A 19,064-nucleotide genomic window follows, 5' to 3' on the forward strand; every position below is an offset into this window, starting at 1 on the left:
CCTCAAACCGTCTGAAATTTATTGGTAATATTTTCTATCAAAACAAAGCTTCCGATGTGCTGTGACTCCTCATCTCACTGCTGTTCATTCTTACTTATGTCTCAGCCATGCAGGTGGGAGTTAGAATTCTTCCTAGAGATTATCCGATGAGACACGCTCTCATCTTTGCATAGCACTCCGTTATATGAAACATTTGGAATTAATTAGATAGACCTGGTTGCTATCCGAGGCTGTATCGCGCTCAAGACAGACTATCGTCAAGAAAGCATAAAGCACTGATGTAGGAGCTCCGTCCATATAAACCAGTGTAACTGTTTTGACTAAGGTAATTGCTTCAGTCAGCAACAAAGTTAGCCTTGTTGTCTAACAGCTACTGTATTTACTGTTTTGATTACTCACAATAGAATTTTTCCTTGTGCCTTGGACACAATCTATGCAAGTTACTTATTAGCCATTATGCATGGAGAATATTCAAAATTAGGAGGAACTAACAAAATGGATTTTAGTATATAATTTCTGACAAAGTTTTCATTCATGTAGGCATTCAAGGATGAAATGTACATAATTTAAAAAGAAATTGACATGCATCACTGTCCTGACAAAGGTAAAAATAGAAATAGAAAAGAAATAAGGGATACATATGTATTTATTTGAAACAATGATGGAAGCTTGTTTTAATTACCTGGGCGTCGATAATAATTTAGGTCCTTACCCAGTAAGTGGCTGAGTTATGCTCTGGGCACCCACTGGAGAAATCAAGGCTCAATCTGAATTTGTAAACTAGCTGTGTTTATGCATCAAGTCTCTGCAATTGCTTTTTTTTTTTTGGACTTGGAGCTACAAATTCTAACAAGTTGCACACAAAGGTAATTTTTATAATGTGTTTTTTCCCTGTGATGACTTATTTGTTAAATTAATCATGCCTTATGAAAAACCATAAACCGAGGCCAAAAGAAAAAAAATCTTCACTAACGTGGAAAAAAATGAAGGGAAAACGAGTGTTTTGGAAGTGATTAAAACCTAAAGGAAAAGCGTATCTGGACACTTGATTCAATCAGCTTTGCAGCAAGGTCAACAGGAACAGCATAAATTTTATTACTATTTGTTGACAAAGAGTTTTCCCTTTAAAGACAAGTTGTCTTCTCTGTAGAAGAGGTAGTATAAATAGTTATATATAGGGTAACTCATATAGTATTACACTGTTTTAGCAAATATGAAAATAATATTGTATAATGGAGAGAATGTGCTAACATGCAAATTAAGATTGCCTAGAAACATTCTTAACTGACACCCTGGGCCTCAACAACATTTTGTGATATGTTCATCTAAAGAGTCAAACATAAAAACCATCTTCTGGCCTAATTTCCTTAGTTTACTCTCTTTCATTGCCCCCACTTCCTATTTGAATTTTAAGGCCCCCACACAAAAGACAAGTTCAAGTATGCAGGTATCAATGTTAACATTTCAAAAATACATTTTGCAAACAACAATAATAAACAACAAATTAAGGGAACAATAATTGCCTCAGAATTTGTTTCACCTTTTTTCAAGATTCATTTCATTAAGGACGAATGCAATGACTTGCACAAAATTAAGACTTATTGAGAAACATCAGTCTAAACTGTTAACAAGTTTAACCTTCTTTCCAACAGAACTGTATACAGATAAGTGAATCATGAGTCACTCAGAAGCACTTCTAAGAGTTGCTTGAAATATTGACATAAAACAATATATATTGTTTATTATAACATTGGAGTCACGCTTTCTCACATGATAGCCTTGAGAGGTGACATCAGGATTGACAAATTGCTCTCCTCCTTTTTTCCAGCACTACATTTTAACATTGGCACATGAGTCTACATTATTAAATGTTGCTCAGGATGACAGAATTCTATGTAGTTTATACTACAAGCTAAAACAGCCTCAAAACATTTTGTGACTTGTTTCTCTGGCTCATAATCATTTGCTATATTTAAATAATATCGCAAGAAAATATTTGTGGAATGTGTACTTTCTGAAGATACTCAGTATGTGTGGCAAAAATAAAGCTTTCCATTTAGTATATATCTGGATTTTAGTATAATTTACACAATAAACTCTAAGGTTTAAAAAAAAGTGGAAAGATGGGTATTTCTTATTCATTTGGAGAGGATAAACTTACTAGAGAATGAAGGTGAAAGAATATAACAAATCAAAGTAAAATTTTAAACATATTCATTAAGAAACTATATCTTATACCCCTTCCAAGATTGTTAACTTTTGAGTAAAAAACCAAAGCAAAATAAGAATGGACACTTGATGGTAAATGATAGGTTAGTTTTGTGCACAGATATTGAATGGGCCTCTGTCTTTACCAGCATGACATGGAAGAGTACAAACAAGGCTTTGGGAGGCCTTTCAAAATAAGTGACTTGATTTAAAACAGTTGAAATAAGATGATAATCTTGTTACCTAGGAAATATATGTAAATTCTGTCATACCTACCTGCCATAAAATGTATATATCATAAAGTATTTAAATGACCAAATTGCTAATGCCACTACAGAAAAAGCTGAACAGCTGCCTAGTCTACATTGATACACCTTGGTGTACTTTTTGCAATTAAATACTTTAGTGCGCACAAACAAGAAACCAGTAAAGCATATAGAAAAATGTTTTGGCTAATGTTTTCTTTCTCATGCAAATATGTGCTGTACATGTAATAAATATATTTTTGTTTGCTGGAAAATGCTTTTCTGTGTTCTAACAAAGTATTCAGTAATGGCAGGTTATGTGTTTATTAAGGTGCCTAATGGATACGGCTCTTTTAAGTCTTAAACTGAAAGTTCTGTCAGCTTCACTAGGTGACAAAAGAACCTCATAAGCCAGTTCTCACATGTTAACTTGCAAAATTTACCAAGCCCATGTTTTGTAATTGTATCAAATGTTTGAGATGACTGACAGAATTATAGGCATCCTCATAATTAGCTAAACAGGTTCATGTGCAGTACTCAGGGTGAATACAGAAAGGGCACGTAGTGAGGCTACGAAGAGGTTCAAGATACAGATAACTAATCAAGAACATGGACTGTATGTTCATGATCAGAACAATTACTAACTTGTTCATGCTGTGAGAAAGTAGGTATTGAAATGGTTAAGTGATAAAAATTAGTTTTTGCTTTCAAAGTAGGCTCTAAAATATGGACTAATAAAAAACAACTTTATGATGGGTCTTCTTGGGGTTTTAGAAACTGCATTATGTAAAGACTAGCATATATTATATAAAAAGTCATTTTCAATAGTTTCTTAAATCACAGGGAATCTAAGGCTTCCTTTGTGAGACACAGGTCACCATTTTATAATTACAGCCACTGGGGGGAAATTAAACTGAAAACTTAGTAAGGGGCTCTAATGTTCATTAGAAATAAGGCAGTTCAACCTCCAAATTCTTTTTTATAATCCTTGCATTAAGATTGCTGTGATTTTATTGAAAAAATATATCTTGAATCTGCCAGTTTACTTTTGAATGGAAGCTTTTAAACTGACCACTTGTTTTTACTTCTTTCAATTGGTTGTTTTGTGAAAAAACCAGCTTTCAACATCAAAGTTGAATACATCCATGTCAAGAAATCCTTGACATGATTTAAGAATTTGGTGAAGATCTAGCACATTCAGATATTCAAAGACAGACACTGCATGAAGCAATGAAAACATACTCAATTGTGTTGGCAGGAAACACTGACCCCATGTTTGCATCAGGCAGGACAGATAAATCCCCAACTGGAGATGCTCAGCATTGTGTTCAAGAAGGACCTGGACCAGATTCCTGCACATTCCTGAACGTATGTAGTTATGTTCAGATAGATTAGAAGGGGAAATACCACCCCATTTTCCATTCAATACAGACAGCAATGATTGGGCTTTCCTTGAACTTTCTCTCTCACTTAATTCTGAATACACTTTTAATTTTTTTCAAACATGCTAACAGTACTAACTAAACAAAACAACAACAGCAAAAAAAGCAAAATGCTCTGAAAACAACAGCTGTGCCAGGAAAGAAATAAAAATAGTAAAATCTGAGGAGACTATAATAAAATTTCTGCATTAAGATTTCTGAAATTTTTTTGGCACTATCAATATATTTGGTAAATCTGAAAAGTCATCCAGCAATATTAACATGTGTTAAAATGTTTATACATTCCAAATTTAAGTATAATTTAGCTTCCAGCAAATAAATATCATAGCTGGTTTTGACTTCTATTGGTACTTTGATTTTCTTGATGATTGTGGGTTTGGTTTTTTTTTTTTTTTTTTTTTTTAGATTTTTCAACTGATTGCAACATGCTCAAGTAGACTTTCTAGTCAATTCACCCAAATTCCAACAGGAATTGGTTTATAAATTGGTTCCAACTGGAACTGGTCATTTGGAATTTCCAGCATGGGAAATTATTATTTTATATGTGCCTTGATAAGTACCCTAAATTACAAATTGATGTGTCTAAATTTATGAAGAAAACAAAAGGTACTGCTATCCTGTAAATGTTGCACTTGAAAATATCTATATGACTGGGCATCTAATATCCATCTAGCAACAAGGGCATAATATACTTTTTTTTGCCCCCCTTTTTTTGCCTCATCAAATTACAACAACCTGTAAGCATGGTAGTTGTGCTGGCTTGCCAAGTTAAGATGACTGGGTTATTCTAGCAGTGCTATGGCAAACTGTCAACAGATGAGTGTGTTTTTGTTTTGGCAGACTCAGAGCCTGTGGCGAGAGTCATGGCTATATCCCCCTGGTGATCCTCGGTTCCTATGGGGTTTGTAACTGTCCTGGTAGGAGTCAGGGTAATCTTCTTCCACAAGAGGGTAATGATCTCGGCTATGCTGGGAACTGGAAGACAAGCGGTTCCTACTCTTCCGAGCCCGTTCATTGTGATAGTTTTCATCAGAGGTCATTAGACTTCTTCTTTCAACTGGGGAGTTCTCTGTAGAATGGTTGCTGTGTCTCATTCGCTGACTCTAGGAATATCAGAGAGTTCATTGATTAACATCTGCTTTATCCATCTACACATGCTATTGTATATATAATAACAGGATCTGTGAATTTGATGCTAAATGTGACTAAATTAAGCATAAATGGTCTATTCAAAATACTGGCCTTCTTTATTTGAGACTCAACATGCAAAGATGCCAGCATGTTGACAGTTTATGAATTTCATTACACTGCATGACTCTGCTGCTTATTAAAAATACAGAATCGAAAGTTAGCTATTGAATGGGACTCAATATAGTTAGGAAGGCTTCATAATTCCATTTCCATTGGAAATGTGTTGCTTGCAAAGGTTCAGAATAGCATTAATTATTCTATTCCTCTCTTATATTCATTTTAGTGTTGCTTACAAAGGTTCAGAATAACATATATTATTCTATTCTCTCTCATATTCATAGAATCTTTTCCCTAAATCCACAAGCTTTACCTTACTCTAACTGAATGTTCTTGTATCTTTTAAAATTATCTTAATGAAATCATTAGTTGTGTCAACCATAAAAGAATGGATTTGTTTCTGCATCCTATATAAATGTGAGATGTGCAGTAATATTCTTTCCAATGGAGCATATGGTAGTTATAGAACTAGTTAACTGACAGACTTATTTTACTTCTTCAACTGAACTGTCCTGCAAAAATAACTTTTAGCTACAAACTAAATTTCCCTGATGCATTAATTAAAATCAGTATCTTAAGACATTTATTTGATGCCCCAGGAAATAGTGTTCAGCACTTTCCCCACTATGGGAACACATATGTGTCCTTCAGCTCACAGGGTCATTTCACTTAAGGAACAATATTCAGATAAAACACAGGCACAGCTGCATCTCCAGTAAGGGTACTCTTTGGATGGGTCACATCCCATGGCCTTAGCCTCAGTCAGGTACCTTAACAATGAAGCACCTTTGGTTACAGGAGGAAAGAGACCATGGAACAAAGGGCACCACATTAACTCACAAGTGAAACCAGGAGAACCACTGCAGGTAAACGACTTAGGGAGGATGAATCAAAAGGACTGGATTCATACACAAGTGTAACATTGCTTTCCTACCTATATTACAAAAGCTATTGCTTCACTCATCCAATTCTCATTGCACAGCATAAAATGCAGAGCCAAACATAATTAGTCAATGAAATTGTTGTGCTCAGATTAACACATGGGAACAGAAACAAGGCAAGAAATATTCCTGGTGCATACAAATACACTGTACATCACAATAATACATCTCTCATGTTCGTTTCCAGGCTCAAAAGCTATTAATTTATGAAAAAGATGTTCTGCTTACAAAGATGCAATTTTGTAGAGGAGTAATATGGTTATAATAGCACTTCAGAGAGCACCATTTATCTCAGAGTTGACTCTACATGATCTACAATTATGATGATCATTATAACCCATTAAGACAAAACTAGTCATGATGCAAGAGGGCTTGATTGACCACACGTTCCTCAGTCAGCTGGGGGCTTGGCCACATTCCAGCAGCCGCTTGACAAATGGTAAATAATAATTAGTGTAGAAAGAAGACGAGATGTATTCTGCACCATACTGCCTCTGACTCCCTACATCTAGCTATCAGCACAACACCAGAATAGCAGAAGAATTTCCTTAGTCTGTGCTTGTCCCCAGAGCCCCTGAAGGACACTTACTACAGCCACTGACCAAGGCAGGCCCCTGCACATCCAACAGGATTCAAAGCTTTGTCCCTGCCTCCAATAGAGTAACTCGACTCGACTCGTGTTCACATTCTGTCTTGTGCAATGTAGGCAAGATGGCAGATCTGGCAGCCTATGGAGCAGAACCAGTTCAGGGCAGTTAAAAGGCCAAGATGCCCCAAATATCTTACTTAACCAGCCACAATACCCAATCCTTTCACACACATATCTATACAAAAAGTGGCACATAGAAATAATTGGCAGTTGCACTGAGTATGCATTTAGTTTCCTGATGAAGTTTAGACATAGGAAGGATGAACTTATGTAAGTTAATTCCCTTATAAATTCATACACAGCAAAATTCATAGCAACAGAATAACTCAAGATAACTTTCTTTATGATAGTTCATGATCAGGTAGCATTTTAGAATTTTTATATCATGTTTCCATATGGTTCCCTCCACAGATTACAAAAAACAGTGTCCATCCTAATCAAGTTCTCTACAGAATCTTAACAGCAACCTTGTAAAAACACAAGCAAAAAGTGACAGCACCTGTAATCCAGAAATTGCAGTGGGATATGGTGACAATGCTGTGGAGCCCAAATTCCTCCCCAGCAGAGGGGTCATGGGGGTGCTGCTGGTTGTGTGTGTGGCACGCCAGTACGCCTCGAGATACTCTCCCAGGTGTTCACACGCATCCTCTAGCTGATTCTCATCCAATATAACATCAAACATCTCCTGAAGACCACAAGAACATACATCTTATTCCACTTTGAGTTTTAGGCAATAAAACACAGAATTCCACATAAAGTAAACAACAGTATATCTGATATGTAGTCAAATCTGCGGGTTGAATCAATAGTTTCAAAGTCAAGTGAAAAGCTCCATGTTTATCCTGTTCAAATATGCCAAATTATGTAAAAACTGCAGAAGCTCATTAAATAGTTGGATTTTCATTATTTGGAAAAACAAAGACAATCCAGATGTGAAAATGTAATACACAAAAATACATATATACATATAAGTCTTTGGTGACACATTTCCATAGAACTGAATTGTACTTAGTTTCAACTATGAAGAAAAGCAAGTTAACAGTACTGAAAAAGGAGTTCTGAAAATGTCTGGGCTAATGACCCCATCATTGAAATAAACATTTCCTCTTTCAAGGTAATCATGTCATAAAGGAAAACATTTGTGGAAATGACATTATCTGTTTCATGACAAAGCAATAGACAGATGATGTAGGATCAATATTAGACCACCAGTGATCGGTGTCATCACAAGGTTGTTTCGTGAAATGTCTGAAACAGAGGGGAGGTATTTAATTAGGGAACAGAAATGCCACACATAAGTGCTGGGTGTCCATGTTTCTGTTAGCACAGACTTTGCCCAACATCTATCTAGTAATCAAGATGTTGTCCTTCTATTCCAAAGGGCAAGGTGGCTCCTCCACATTTCACAAAGAGAAAAGCATACTCCAACTTTGAGAAGCTGGAGTAAAATATCTTCCTCACTCTACAACCACTACATGCAACTCCTATTATCAACTCATTCTACCAAAATAAAATCTCTCAGTAAGGAACCATGACAGGGGTACCGCCATCAGCACTGACTGTAAGAAACAGGCAGGTTGTGGGGGAGGGGGGTCCTCAGTGGATTGATTCTCTTCAGGTTTTAGAACAAAGGCTCCTTGAAAAAGAAGTCACCAAAGAACCCATCTTTCCTCCAATATATTTCATCACATCAGTCTAGTAAAAACATCTTTTAAAAATTTGTGTTTATTTGAAAGGCAGAAAGAGAAAGACACACACACACACACACACACACACACACATTTTCTATCTGCTTGTTCACTCCTAAAATCCTGCAAAAGGCAGAGCTGAGGTCCGGTGTAAGCCAGGAGACTAAAAACAGAATGCAGATTTCCCATGTTGGGAGCAAGGGACCCACCCCTCAGCAGGAATTTGGAATCAGATGCAGATGTGGGACCTGAACCCAAGCACTCTAACATGGGATGTTCCATCTCAAGCAGCCTCACAACTGTTGCACCAAAAATACCCCTCCCCTACCTTACTGAACAACTTGACTCTAAATTATGAATTTGTTTGAAGGTTTTTGAAGCAAGATCAGTAAAGTAAATAACCTGATATCAGTCCAAACTGACTCAGGTGTGAGAAGACTCAGCTGATGCACCTGAAAAACAGAGAACTGGCCTCCAGCAAAAATAATGATTGGATTTCAGATGTTACCTTTAAAAAAATTTTTATTCATTCATAAGATATTCATACCAATGCAGTGCTAAACATCATGGGTACTGTATGGGTATATAATAGCAAGGAAAACAGATATCATCATGGGCTCAAAAAACCTACAGCCTGTGGACAGGCAGCATCAAAACTCTTACAATAATCCTGGTCATACTGATACCTTCACTCAGAACAACAAAGGCAGGGAGTGAGCCCATTATTGTTAGCGGCTGAAGCCTACAGATATAAGTTTAGGAAGAGATCAGGAGACATGGGAAACCTGAACTTATAAGGAAGAGGAAATCATGAGTAAGTTGAGGAATTCTATTCTTAGAGGGATAAGAAGAAAGCAGATCAGGAGGAGAGAAACAATGGAACCTTAAAGCCTGCGAGGGGGAAGACAATTCATTCCTAGAGCTTCCGTCAACACATGGCTTTAGAATCAATACTGTGCTTCTGCGAAAGTAACCCTTGACTCCTACACTCAAAAGCCTCCCCTCCCAGTTAGGTAAATCGTTACGAGTTATAAATACAGAATCTGAGAATTGTCCAAATAGGCAATGGCACTGCAGTGCTGACTCACAAGGGTCAAGTCAGCCATAGCCCAAAGAGTATCTGCAAACCAAAGGACACAGGTCAAAGAAAGGAGGAAATAGCAGCACCGAAAGAATGGACACTTCCTGCATCAGCTGCAGGCTCAGAATTATTAGCAATTCCAGAATCAGTGACTTGAAGCCCAATCAAAACAAAACAAAACAAAACAAAAAACTTTTTTTTTTTTAAAGGCAGAACTAGAGAGAAGGAGAAGAGGTTCTTCCATCCACTTCCTTAAATGTCTGCAACAGCTAGGGCTGGACCCCAGCTGAAACCAAACGCCAGAACTCCATTCAGTCTCCCACATGGGCAGCAGGGGTCAATGCACTTGAGCCATGACCTCCTTCCTCCAGGTTGTGAAATAGCAGGAAGCTAGACAGGAAACAGTAGCTGAGACTTGAATCAGGCACTCTCATATGGAAAGCAGGCATCTCAAACAGTGTTTTAACTGCTGTGCCTCAACATCTACCCCTGTTTATATTATTTTGTTTGTGTTCACAGTCATATTGGATAAAAAGGTCTCATTCTGAAATATCAATTTAGTCTCAACAGTTATTTCCTTGCTTTCGTCAAGTTCCCAGTTAGATAACCTTCCAGGTTTAGCTGGGCTGGATGGATCGTGATGGTCCCAGTCAGGACTACAGAGCATCAACAGCAGGGAACTACGGGATGAGCATCCATCATCACAGAACACTATCTGGATGAGGCATTAATCTATTTGGCTGTTCTACATGTTAGAATGTCATCATTGTCAGTGTCATCACATGTGAACGCAAGAAATTTTAACAAAGTTCTTCCTTTGTCAGTAGATAGAATTTATACAAAGGAGCACTTGGCTGTTTGCTGATTCCTTCATCATTTCTAGGAAACTATGCTTTTGCATAAAAGACAGCTATAGGGATTGAAACTGATCTGAAACCGTTTTTAGGCTTTCAAAAGCATACAGAAGAGCAAATTTCAGCTTCTGAATGAACAGTGACATATGTGTCTTATTTTCAACTAGGAAGAATTTCACAGCCTGTGTATCTGTAACCATCTCTCTTTGTAACTGTTTGGGAAATAACACAGCTGAGTAGAGCAGAGTGCTAGAAAAATCGTTTTGAGAAAAAAAAACCTCTCAGTTATACAAGGCATTCAAAGAAAAGCAACCAAGTAAATTATATAAGTCAGATTTGCAAGTTTTTCATAAATTCTAAGATTATATTTTATGTCAGTGCCTTATTATGCCATATGTGATATCCACAGCATAGGACATAGATGCATAAAATTGTCTAATCAGCAAACCCGGCAAGTTCTTCTCTCACTGAAACTATGTCGCTAGAGAAAGCTCAGTGTGAGGTTAAGATGGAGCTGTGTGGGTGGGCATTGTGGTGCAGGGGACTGGGCTGCTGCTCCGATGCCCACATTTTATTCAAGGGCATGGCTTGAGTCCTGGTTCTTTGCTTCTGATCTAGTTCCCTGCTAATGCATCTGGGAAATAGGGGATGATGATGTCTCAAGTACTTGGATCCTTGCTACCTAAGTTGGGAGACCTAGATGGAGATCTTGGTTTCTGGTTTTGGTTTGGCCCAGCTACAGTCATTTCAGCCATGTGGGGAATGAGCCAGCAGATATAAGATCTCTCTCTTCTTGCTCTATCACTCCAATTTTCAAATAAGCATTTTTTAAAAAGAGGAAACTCTTTTCAAAGAGTGCCAGAACACAACCCTTTGGCATTTAAGATGGAATATTTTCTTCAACTGAGATGGAGAGAAATGATGTGGCTGCCAAAGTGAACACAAATCAAAACACACCACCAAAAATTCAGGCACAGCTTCAAAGACTTGGGTCCCTGCCACACACATGGAAGACCTGGACAGAGTTCATGGCTCATGGCTTTGATGCGGGGCCACACTTGGCTACTGTGGGCACTGGGAGAGTGAACCAACAAATGAAAAGATTCTCTCTCTCTCTCTCTCTCTCTCTCTCTCTCTCTCTCTCTCTCGTCCTCCCCTCCCTGCCTTTCAAAACAAAACAAAACAAAACAAAACAAAATAAAACAAAAAAAGACATTAGGCTCCTTTTCTGGGTAAGATCTTTCAGGATTGAAAATCAAAGCACTGTAAACAGACAAGAGTAAAAGACATGCCTCCAATTCATCCTGTGGTTCTAAGAATTAAAATGGCAGGGAAGAAAGACTGAAGTTGAATCATATGCAAATGAAGAAGATTTGCAATGACTTCCCTTAAAAAATTTTTTTAAAGTATGTTAGTCATTTGTCTGGTTCTCCACTCACAGAGTAATACAGAACGATCTTTCCCAGGGAAGCCATCTTAATTAGGACAAACAGCCATCCTGGTTTGTCAGGGATGGAGTTTTCCTGGGTAGTTCCAAGCAAATGGAATAATTGGAAACTCTCATTTTGATACAATGCTTCTCTAACCCTAGGTTTAGGAATAGAGCTCATTCTACTTATTTATTCTAAATCCCTTTGGCAGTGAAGTTATAAAGAGGGACTGGTAGGTATAAAATAAATATATCTTTTAATGTCTTCTATTTCTTTTTTCAGTGTTTTGCAATTTTCATCATAGAAGGTCTTCCACATCTTTGGTCAGGTTTTCCAAGGTATTTAAGATTCATCTCTGCTATTTTCAAGGGGACTGTACTTATAATTTCTTTCTCAGCCATGGAGTTATGTATGTATACTAACACCATTGTTTTATGTTCATTTGTTTTGTACCATGCTACTCTGCCAAATTCTCTTATGAGTTCTAAGTCTCTTGATTGAATCTTTTGGTTCTCTTATGTAATGAATCATGTCACCTATGAACAATGATAATTTTAATTCCTTGCTTATGATTTACATTCTTTTAATTTTGTTTTCTTGCCGAAGAGCTCTAGTAGGGGGCTGGGCATGGTGGCCTAGTGGCTAAAGTCCTTGCCTTGAACATGCCAGGATCCCATATGGGCACTGGTTCTAACCCCTACAGCTCCACTTCCCATCCAACTCCCTGCTTGTGCCCTGGGAAAGCAGTTGAGGACAGCCCAAAGTCTTGGGACCCTGCACCCATGTGGGAGACCTGGAAGAGACTCCAGGCTCCTGACTTCGACTTGGCTCAGCCCCGGCCATTGCGGTCACTTGGGGAGTAAATCATCAGACGGAAAATCTTCCTCTGTCTCTCCTCCTCTCTGTATATCTGACTTTGTAGTAAAAATAAATAAACCTTAAAAAAAAAGAGCTCTAGTGAGGACTTCCAATATTATGTTGAGTAGCAGTGGGGAAATTGGACATGCTGGTCTTAGTGAAAAGCTTCCAATCTTTCCCCATTCAGTATGATGCTGGCATTGGGCTTTTCATATATTGCTTTGATCGTCTTGTAGAATGTTCCTTCTCTGCCTATCTTGTTTAATTTTTTTTAGCATGAAGTGTTGTTGGATTTTATCAAAAGCCTTCTCTGTATCTATTGAGATGATCATATGATTTCAGTAACTAAAACTCTTCTAACGCAGAAAAGCCCTGGACCAGATGCCTTCACTCTGGAAATCTACCAAACATTTCAAGAACTGACCCTAATCCTCCACAAGGTACTCAAAATAATAGAATAATGGACAGGGAGGCAATAGTTCCAAACTCATTCTATGAAGCCAGCATTACCTGAACACCATAGCTAGACAGAGATGCAACAAAGAACTACAGAATATCCCTGATGAATACAGGTGCAAAAATCCTTTAAAAAAATACTATCCAACAGAATCCAACAATATATCAGGCATATCATTCACCCAGACTAGGTGGGATTTATCCCAGGCATGCAGGGATGGTTCAACACATGCAAACCAATAAATGGTATACATCACATCAACAAAGTGAAGAACTTTGCTATTTCTAAGTCGAAAAAACAAACAACAGGCTGAGCTGTTATTATTCTGCTATGGAAATATAGAGAATTTCAAAACCTTCACCATTAAAAACAAGATTGAGGGCCAGTGACAGGCTAATCCTCCTTGCATTACAGGCATCCCATATGGGTGCCAGTTTGAGTCTCAGCTGTTCTTCTTTTAGTTCAGTTTGCTACTAATGGGGAAGCAGCAGAGGATGGCTCAAGGCCTTGGGCCCTTTCAGCCACATAAGAGACCCATAAGAAATTCCAGGCTCACAGCTTCATACTTGCTCATCTCTGAACATTGCAATCAACTAGGGAGTAAACCAGTGGAGGAAAGATCTTTTTTTTTTTCTGTAACTCTTTCAAGTAAAAAAAAGTTCAAAAATAAAACATTGACAAACATGATTCATTAAGTAGACTAAGGGCATAATAAGTGATCCTGACTACAAATGAACCAACCACCGTTACTTCCATATAAAAAACTTCACTCTTTAAATTATTAAATCCTTCAAGGTCCTAAGCACTTAACTCACAGGTCAACCAGGAACAGAAAAACCGACTCTAAGTGAAAGGTGTATGTTCTCAAAGATCTAGGAGGTTTTACAGGAATAAAGCAAAGTTACCAGTGTTAGAAGAAACTTTCAGTTATTCTGTTAGTTTCTACTTTAATAAATTCAAAAGGAGAGACAATCATAATTGTTACCACTCAATGGGTGGGAGTCACAAGAAGGCAAAAATATAGTGATTGCTCCCTTTCAGCTTCTGTCTACTTGTGACAATCATGACAAACTTACGTTTTCTTACCCTCAGCCCTCCATTGCATCAATTCTTATTCTTCAAGGATTAGAATAACACCTGTCAATGTAATTATCTCTAGAGAAAGTACCCAGTGGTTTTGTTAAATTCTAATTTTCTGATGTGCTACCTCACAGCACTATTGGGAATGAACTATCCCTAATCTTCTATATCCTATTTGAATGGCTGCAATCTCCAGAAAAGACAATCCCCTTTGCACAGAGCAGCTGGACCCAGGTGGCCTTGTTTTATGAAGGAAACACCCACAATTGATTCCCCATTGGTCAAAAGCAGTGTCAGGAATTAATCAATGGATATCCAGGAACTTGGCAAATAGATAAGTGAATTTACATAATTCTAAGTAATAAAATTATTGCAAAAGGATAGTGGAAAATCACGGTGTGAGAGTAATACAATCAAGGATACTGGGCACCGTTGTTCCCTTTAGTCTTTCCGTTCAGCAATGGAAAATAAAGAACGAAAGATGAGAGTACTATAGTTCTGTAATGTCAGAGGAGTGTGAGACTACCAGAGGCAGTGATCAATGTCATTTTACACAGCACAAAAAGCCACAGAGTCACCCTCTGGTAACACAGATGAGTTTGTAACCAGGTAGGATGAAAGGATGACATGTATTTTATAAATTCATCCATCTGTTTTTGTCATCAAACAATATGTAGCTTTTATTATAGTACCAGGGCAGTCTGAATCTTCAATTTATGTTACAAGGAAAAAGATATAAATACTCAGAAGAAACAAAATGAAATCTGCAAATATGGTATGCAGGTAGGCATATAACTGGAAACACAAGGTCATACTGATCATGCCAAAAAACCCAGAAACTACGAATATGGCTTTTGGGTCCTGGTCACATTGGCCCCTTTTATGTCAGTATCCTCTGGATCAATATTGGACATTGAGAGGAAACTTCCTTTTTCTAAAGTAGAACTACCCAGTAGTTCATCTTCTCACCTCATATTTTTTCTGTCTGTAGCAGACTAAAAATGGCCATAAAGATGCTGGCACTATGGTACAGTGGATTAAGCTGCTGTCTGAGATGGAAGCATGCCATAACAGAGTACCAGTTTGACTCCTGGTTGCTCTTCTTCTGATCCAGCTTCCTGCTACTGTGTCTGGGAAAGAAGTGAAAGATGGTGCAAGTATCTGAGACACCCTGGTGGGAGACCGGGATGGAGTTCCTAGCTCTCGGCTTTGGAATAGCCCAGACTAACCTACTGTGGACATTTGGGGAGTAAACCAACTCTTGGAGACCTCTTAGTCTCTCCCTCACCCTCGTCATGCCATTTTTCAAATAAATAAACCAATCATTTTTTAAAATTTTTTTTAAAATTTTTATTACAAAGTCAGATATACTGAGAGGAGGAGAGATAAAGAGGAAGTGGAGCTGCTGGGATTAGAACCAGCGGCCATATGGGATCAAGGCGAGGACCTTAGCCACTAGGCCACGCTGCCGAGCCCACCAATCATTTTTAAATGATCATAAATTCTTTGGTATTATATCCATCAACATGGGCAACTATGCCCCTCTCCTTACATCTGGGCAGTCTTCGTGACTGCTTTGCTTAACAGTATGCTATGGGAATTTGGGAATCCTGGGAGCTGAAACAAACAAACAAAAAAGTTAAAGATGTCCTAGGGAAAGATGAGACCACTTGGTAGGAGAGAGGAGACAGCCAGGTGTAGCTTTCAGCTATTCCTATTTTTTTAAAAAAAAGTCAGCAGGCAGCTGATTACTACCAGATAGCTCTGGTTTGAAGTCACTAAGTTTGGGTGCAGTTGACTTCACAGTAACAGATAACCTCAACCTCTTCCTAAAACAAGGGAGGTGACTTTGATCTGTTGGCAAAATCAGGCCTGCCTTCTGCTTCTGTGAAGTTTGGAACATGATCCCACACATCTCTTTCCATGCCATCTTTGCTGCTTCCTGCTCCTGCAGCAGAGCTGAGCAGTTTGGCAAAGGAGGCCCTATGGCTGAGAGAGCTCAAAGCGTTTACCTTCTGGCCTTTTCTTTTGGAAATTGACTGACAGCTCTCCCAGAAACAGCCTTGCCAACAGGAAACCCCTGACAAGCTCCCCAGGAGATGATATCACAACTAACCTATTGCTGTCCACTGGCTGAAGCCCTGCCAGTGTAGGACAGACTGAGTCTGGCTACAGCATATCCCCTTTGCAGAGCTGGTTTCCCATCCTTCAGCCACAGCGCCCTGAATTGTAAAATGAGAAGATTGGTTGGGATCAGTGTTTCCCTGCTCAAGTGTTCCATGAAACACTATACAAAAAACACACTGCGGAAAACCAGAGAAGCAGCACTGCACGCACTATCTTAGGGGAGATGGAAAACGTTCATCAGCACCTTCAGAATTCTGCAATAAAGAAAGTAGACCACCCTGGTTGCTATTGTGCTTACTTTGGGTGGCAGGTCTTTTCACTCTGTTCACATCAAAGGAGACTCCTATTGCAAAGAACATACTTCAGGAAACACCAGTGAGGACCACCTGAAGGTCTGTTTTAACTTCAACTGTCCCTAAATTTAGGGCGAAGCGTCTAGGGTGCGGAGTTAACTGTTTCAGTGTCTTTACACTTCCTTTTCCAGAAATCACTGCTTTCACTTTCTCAGCAAAGTGAGGCACTGCCAGTACAATCTGCTGACTTTTCAGATGGCAGTCGCAGTGGACAATTAAACAAGCTGCAAATTCATCCAAAGGAACTAAAATGACACAGTGAGCACCAATCTTTGGATGACAATTATAATTATAGTCTTGAAGTAAAGCAAGGACAAATGTGGACTTGTTTTACAGTTACTGCTGGTTTTTATAATCTGGAGATTTCTTCACATGTGCCAAAATAGAGTGTAAAATTCATTCTTAACATTACAGACTGTACGTGCAATAGGAAATGAACATGTTAATTATGTACATGGTTGAGTACAAGGTAACCTTACTTGTTCAAACTGTTGGTTTAAATGTCTGGATTATCGGATCAATTTTATATGACAAAGAGGTATGTCTCCTGTGAAGGCAATGACAGGGAAATGCTGCCTTCCTAGGAGTTGCTCCTTCACATGGAGCTGCTGGAGACTCCTGGTCTGGGGAGAGGTCCCGCGCAGGTGACAGTAAGACTGCCTTGAACTGTACACATGCTTCCTGAGTTCCTGTAACTTCAAACTCAGTGAGTTGTACTAGATGTAAAAATGACTCAATGATTAACCCTCCAATCAACTAAAAGACCTCAATTGTAATAGGACATAAGTATTTTTCCTACTAATTATTAGGAATAAATTTTAATACACTCATTATCATAAAAAAACCAAAAGATCTTGTCTCCAAGAAATCTGTACATGTAATTTCTTTCAGATTTCTGCTTCCCAGAAGACCGAAGCCATATAGCTATCTTTATAATAGTGCTTTAAAATTGTTAACTAGCCTTGTTTCTGACTTAGAGAGCTGCACAGGAAAGACTATTGTCTCTCAGATGTGAAGCATTACAGGGTCATGGGCTGAGAAATACATTCTTTCCTATTCCCTTGGTGCTTGAATCATACATTCTGCTGTGTAAGTGGATTTTGTTGCTAGATAGTGTGACATGAAACTTCTTAATGTATCAGATAGCTACCAAAGCTATCTGAAGAACAGATAACTAGGGATGTGTATGCTACAGGTAGATGAAGTTGTAAGAGGCAGAAATTAGCTTTGGAGCTGGACAGATTCGGACCTAATACTGATTGTTTCATGGGATCTAAAGGACATCATTTAGCCATTCTATTTTCAGCTGCCTTGACTAAAAAAGGGAGATATATCATGGCTATGTTACTAGGAAACTGGGAAGATTAGAGAAAAATCTATCCAAAAGCATCTGATATACTGATTCTTCAAAGCTTATTGCTTGTATTGTCAGTGTATCCTCTTATTCATCTGCTCTTTTCACAGATATGAATAAAGGGCCTGTTATGTTAGGGACCTGAGATGCAGTTGAGAACCACACAGGCAAGTCCGTACAGAATTTCACCAATTAGACACAGGGTACAGCACAGCCCCTTTGATAATCAGAGAAACTATTAAGCAGTGTTTCTCGGTGCAGGCACTGCTCTAAGAGCTTGGTCACATAGTCCCTCATTGATTCCTCACCCCAACTCCATGTGGGAGGATCTCCTCCATGATCCTAGAACTGGTTATCGTAGCTTGGTTCCAGGCATGTAAATCCAAAGCCTGCAGTGTTTCTCTAAACATTAGATTTTATACTTCCTTAGAGCATAAACGATCTTTACACAAGAGTATCAAAGAGTCCAGAGAATCAGTTGAATAAGACGGTAATTTCCTCTACAGAGACATAGGCACCAACCAGGTGGAGACGCTGACTGGTCTCTGGGGACTCTACAGTAGCAGTCACCATCCTGTAGTCTCAACCAGCCTTTGCTTGCTTTTAACCCAGCAATTGTTTTCTGGCAATGGTACTAGAGAGAAAAGTCACTTTAGCCAAGTTTCCCCTCTCTTTCAATCTTGATCCTTTCATACACTAACCCACAAGGCGCCTCTAGTTCCAATTCAATCAATTCTCAGCCTTCAGCACCAGAATGTTCTATGCTTCTTGGAACTTTCTGGAAGACACGTTAAAGCAAAGCAGAAGCAACAATGCTTTATTTTGTTCATTTATTTTCTTCACGTGCCATGTGACTGGATACTTAATGCCAAGTAGTCCGTTGAGTGCTCACAAGGTAATCAAGTGAGAAGGAAAGAGTGCAGACCTAAGTTCATTTCTTATCACAAGGCAGGCAGAATTCATTTCTGAATAATCCCATGTGGCAGCAGCAACTTATTCTAAGAAACCCTTAAGATTTATGACATCAAGCCCTCATCATCAAATGCTAG

The 19,064-nt window shown here is 38.6% G+C and overlaps 1 protein-coding gene across 4 annotated transcripts in view; it reads right to left on the reverse strand.

The window, feature by feature from the left end:
* Nucleotides 1–1,007: 1,007 nt before the first annotated feature.
* CACNB4 (calcium voltage-gated channel auxiliary subunit beta 4) overlaps nucleotides 1,008–19,064 on the reverse strand; it is a 269,552-nt gene continuing 251,495 nt past the window's right edge. For 3 of the 4 annotated variants that reach the window (XM_004577166.3, XM_004577167.3, XM_058664480.1), the window contains 2 exons: nucleotides 7,233–7,418; nucleotides 1,008–4,998 (listed from right to left, as the gene is read on the reverse strand). In XM_004577166.3, the coding sequence (XP_004577223.1) occupies nucleotides 4,738–4,998; nucleotides 7,233–7,418 (447 nt within the window). In that variant the 3' untranslated portion in view covers nucleotides 1,008–4,737. The remainder of the gene's footprint in view (nucleotides 4,999–7,232; nucleotides 7,419–19,064) is intronic. The other variant, XM_004577170.3, reaches the window with a different exon arrangement.

The sequence above is a fragment of the Ochotona princeps genome, chromosome 5 (assembly GCF_030435755.1).
Source record: "Ochotona princeps isolate mOchPri1 chromosome 5, mOchPri1.hap1, whole genome shotgun sequence".
NCBI lineage: Eukaryota > Metazoa > Chordata > Mammalia > Lagomorpha > Ochotonidae > Ochotona > Ochotona princeps.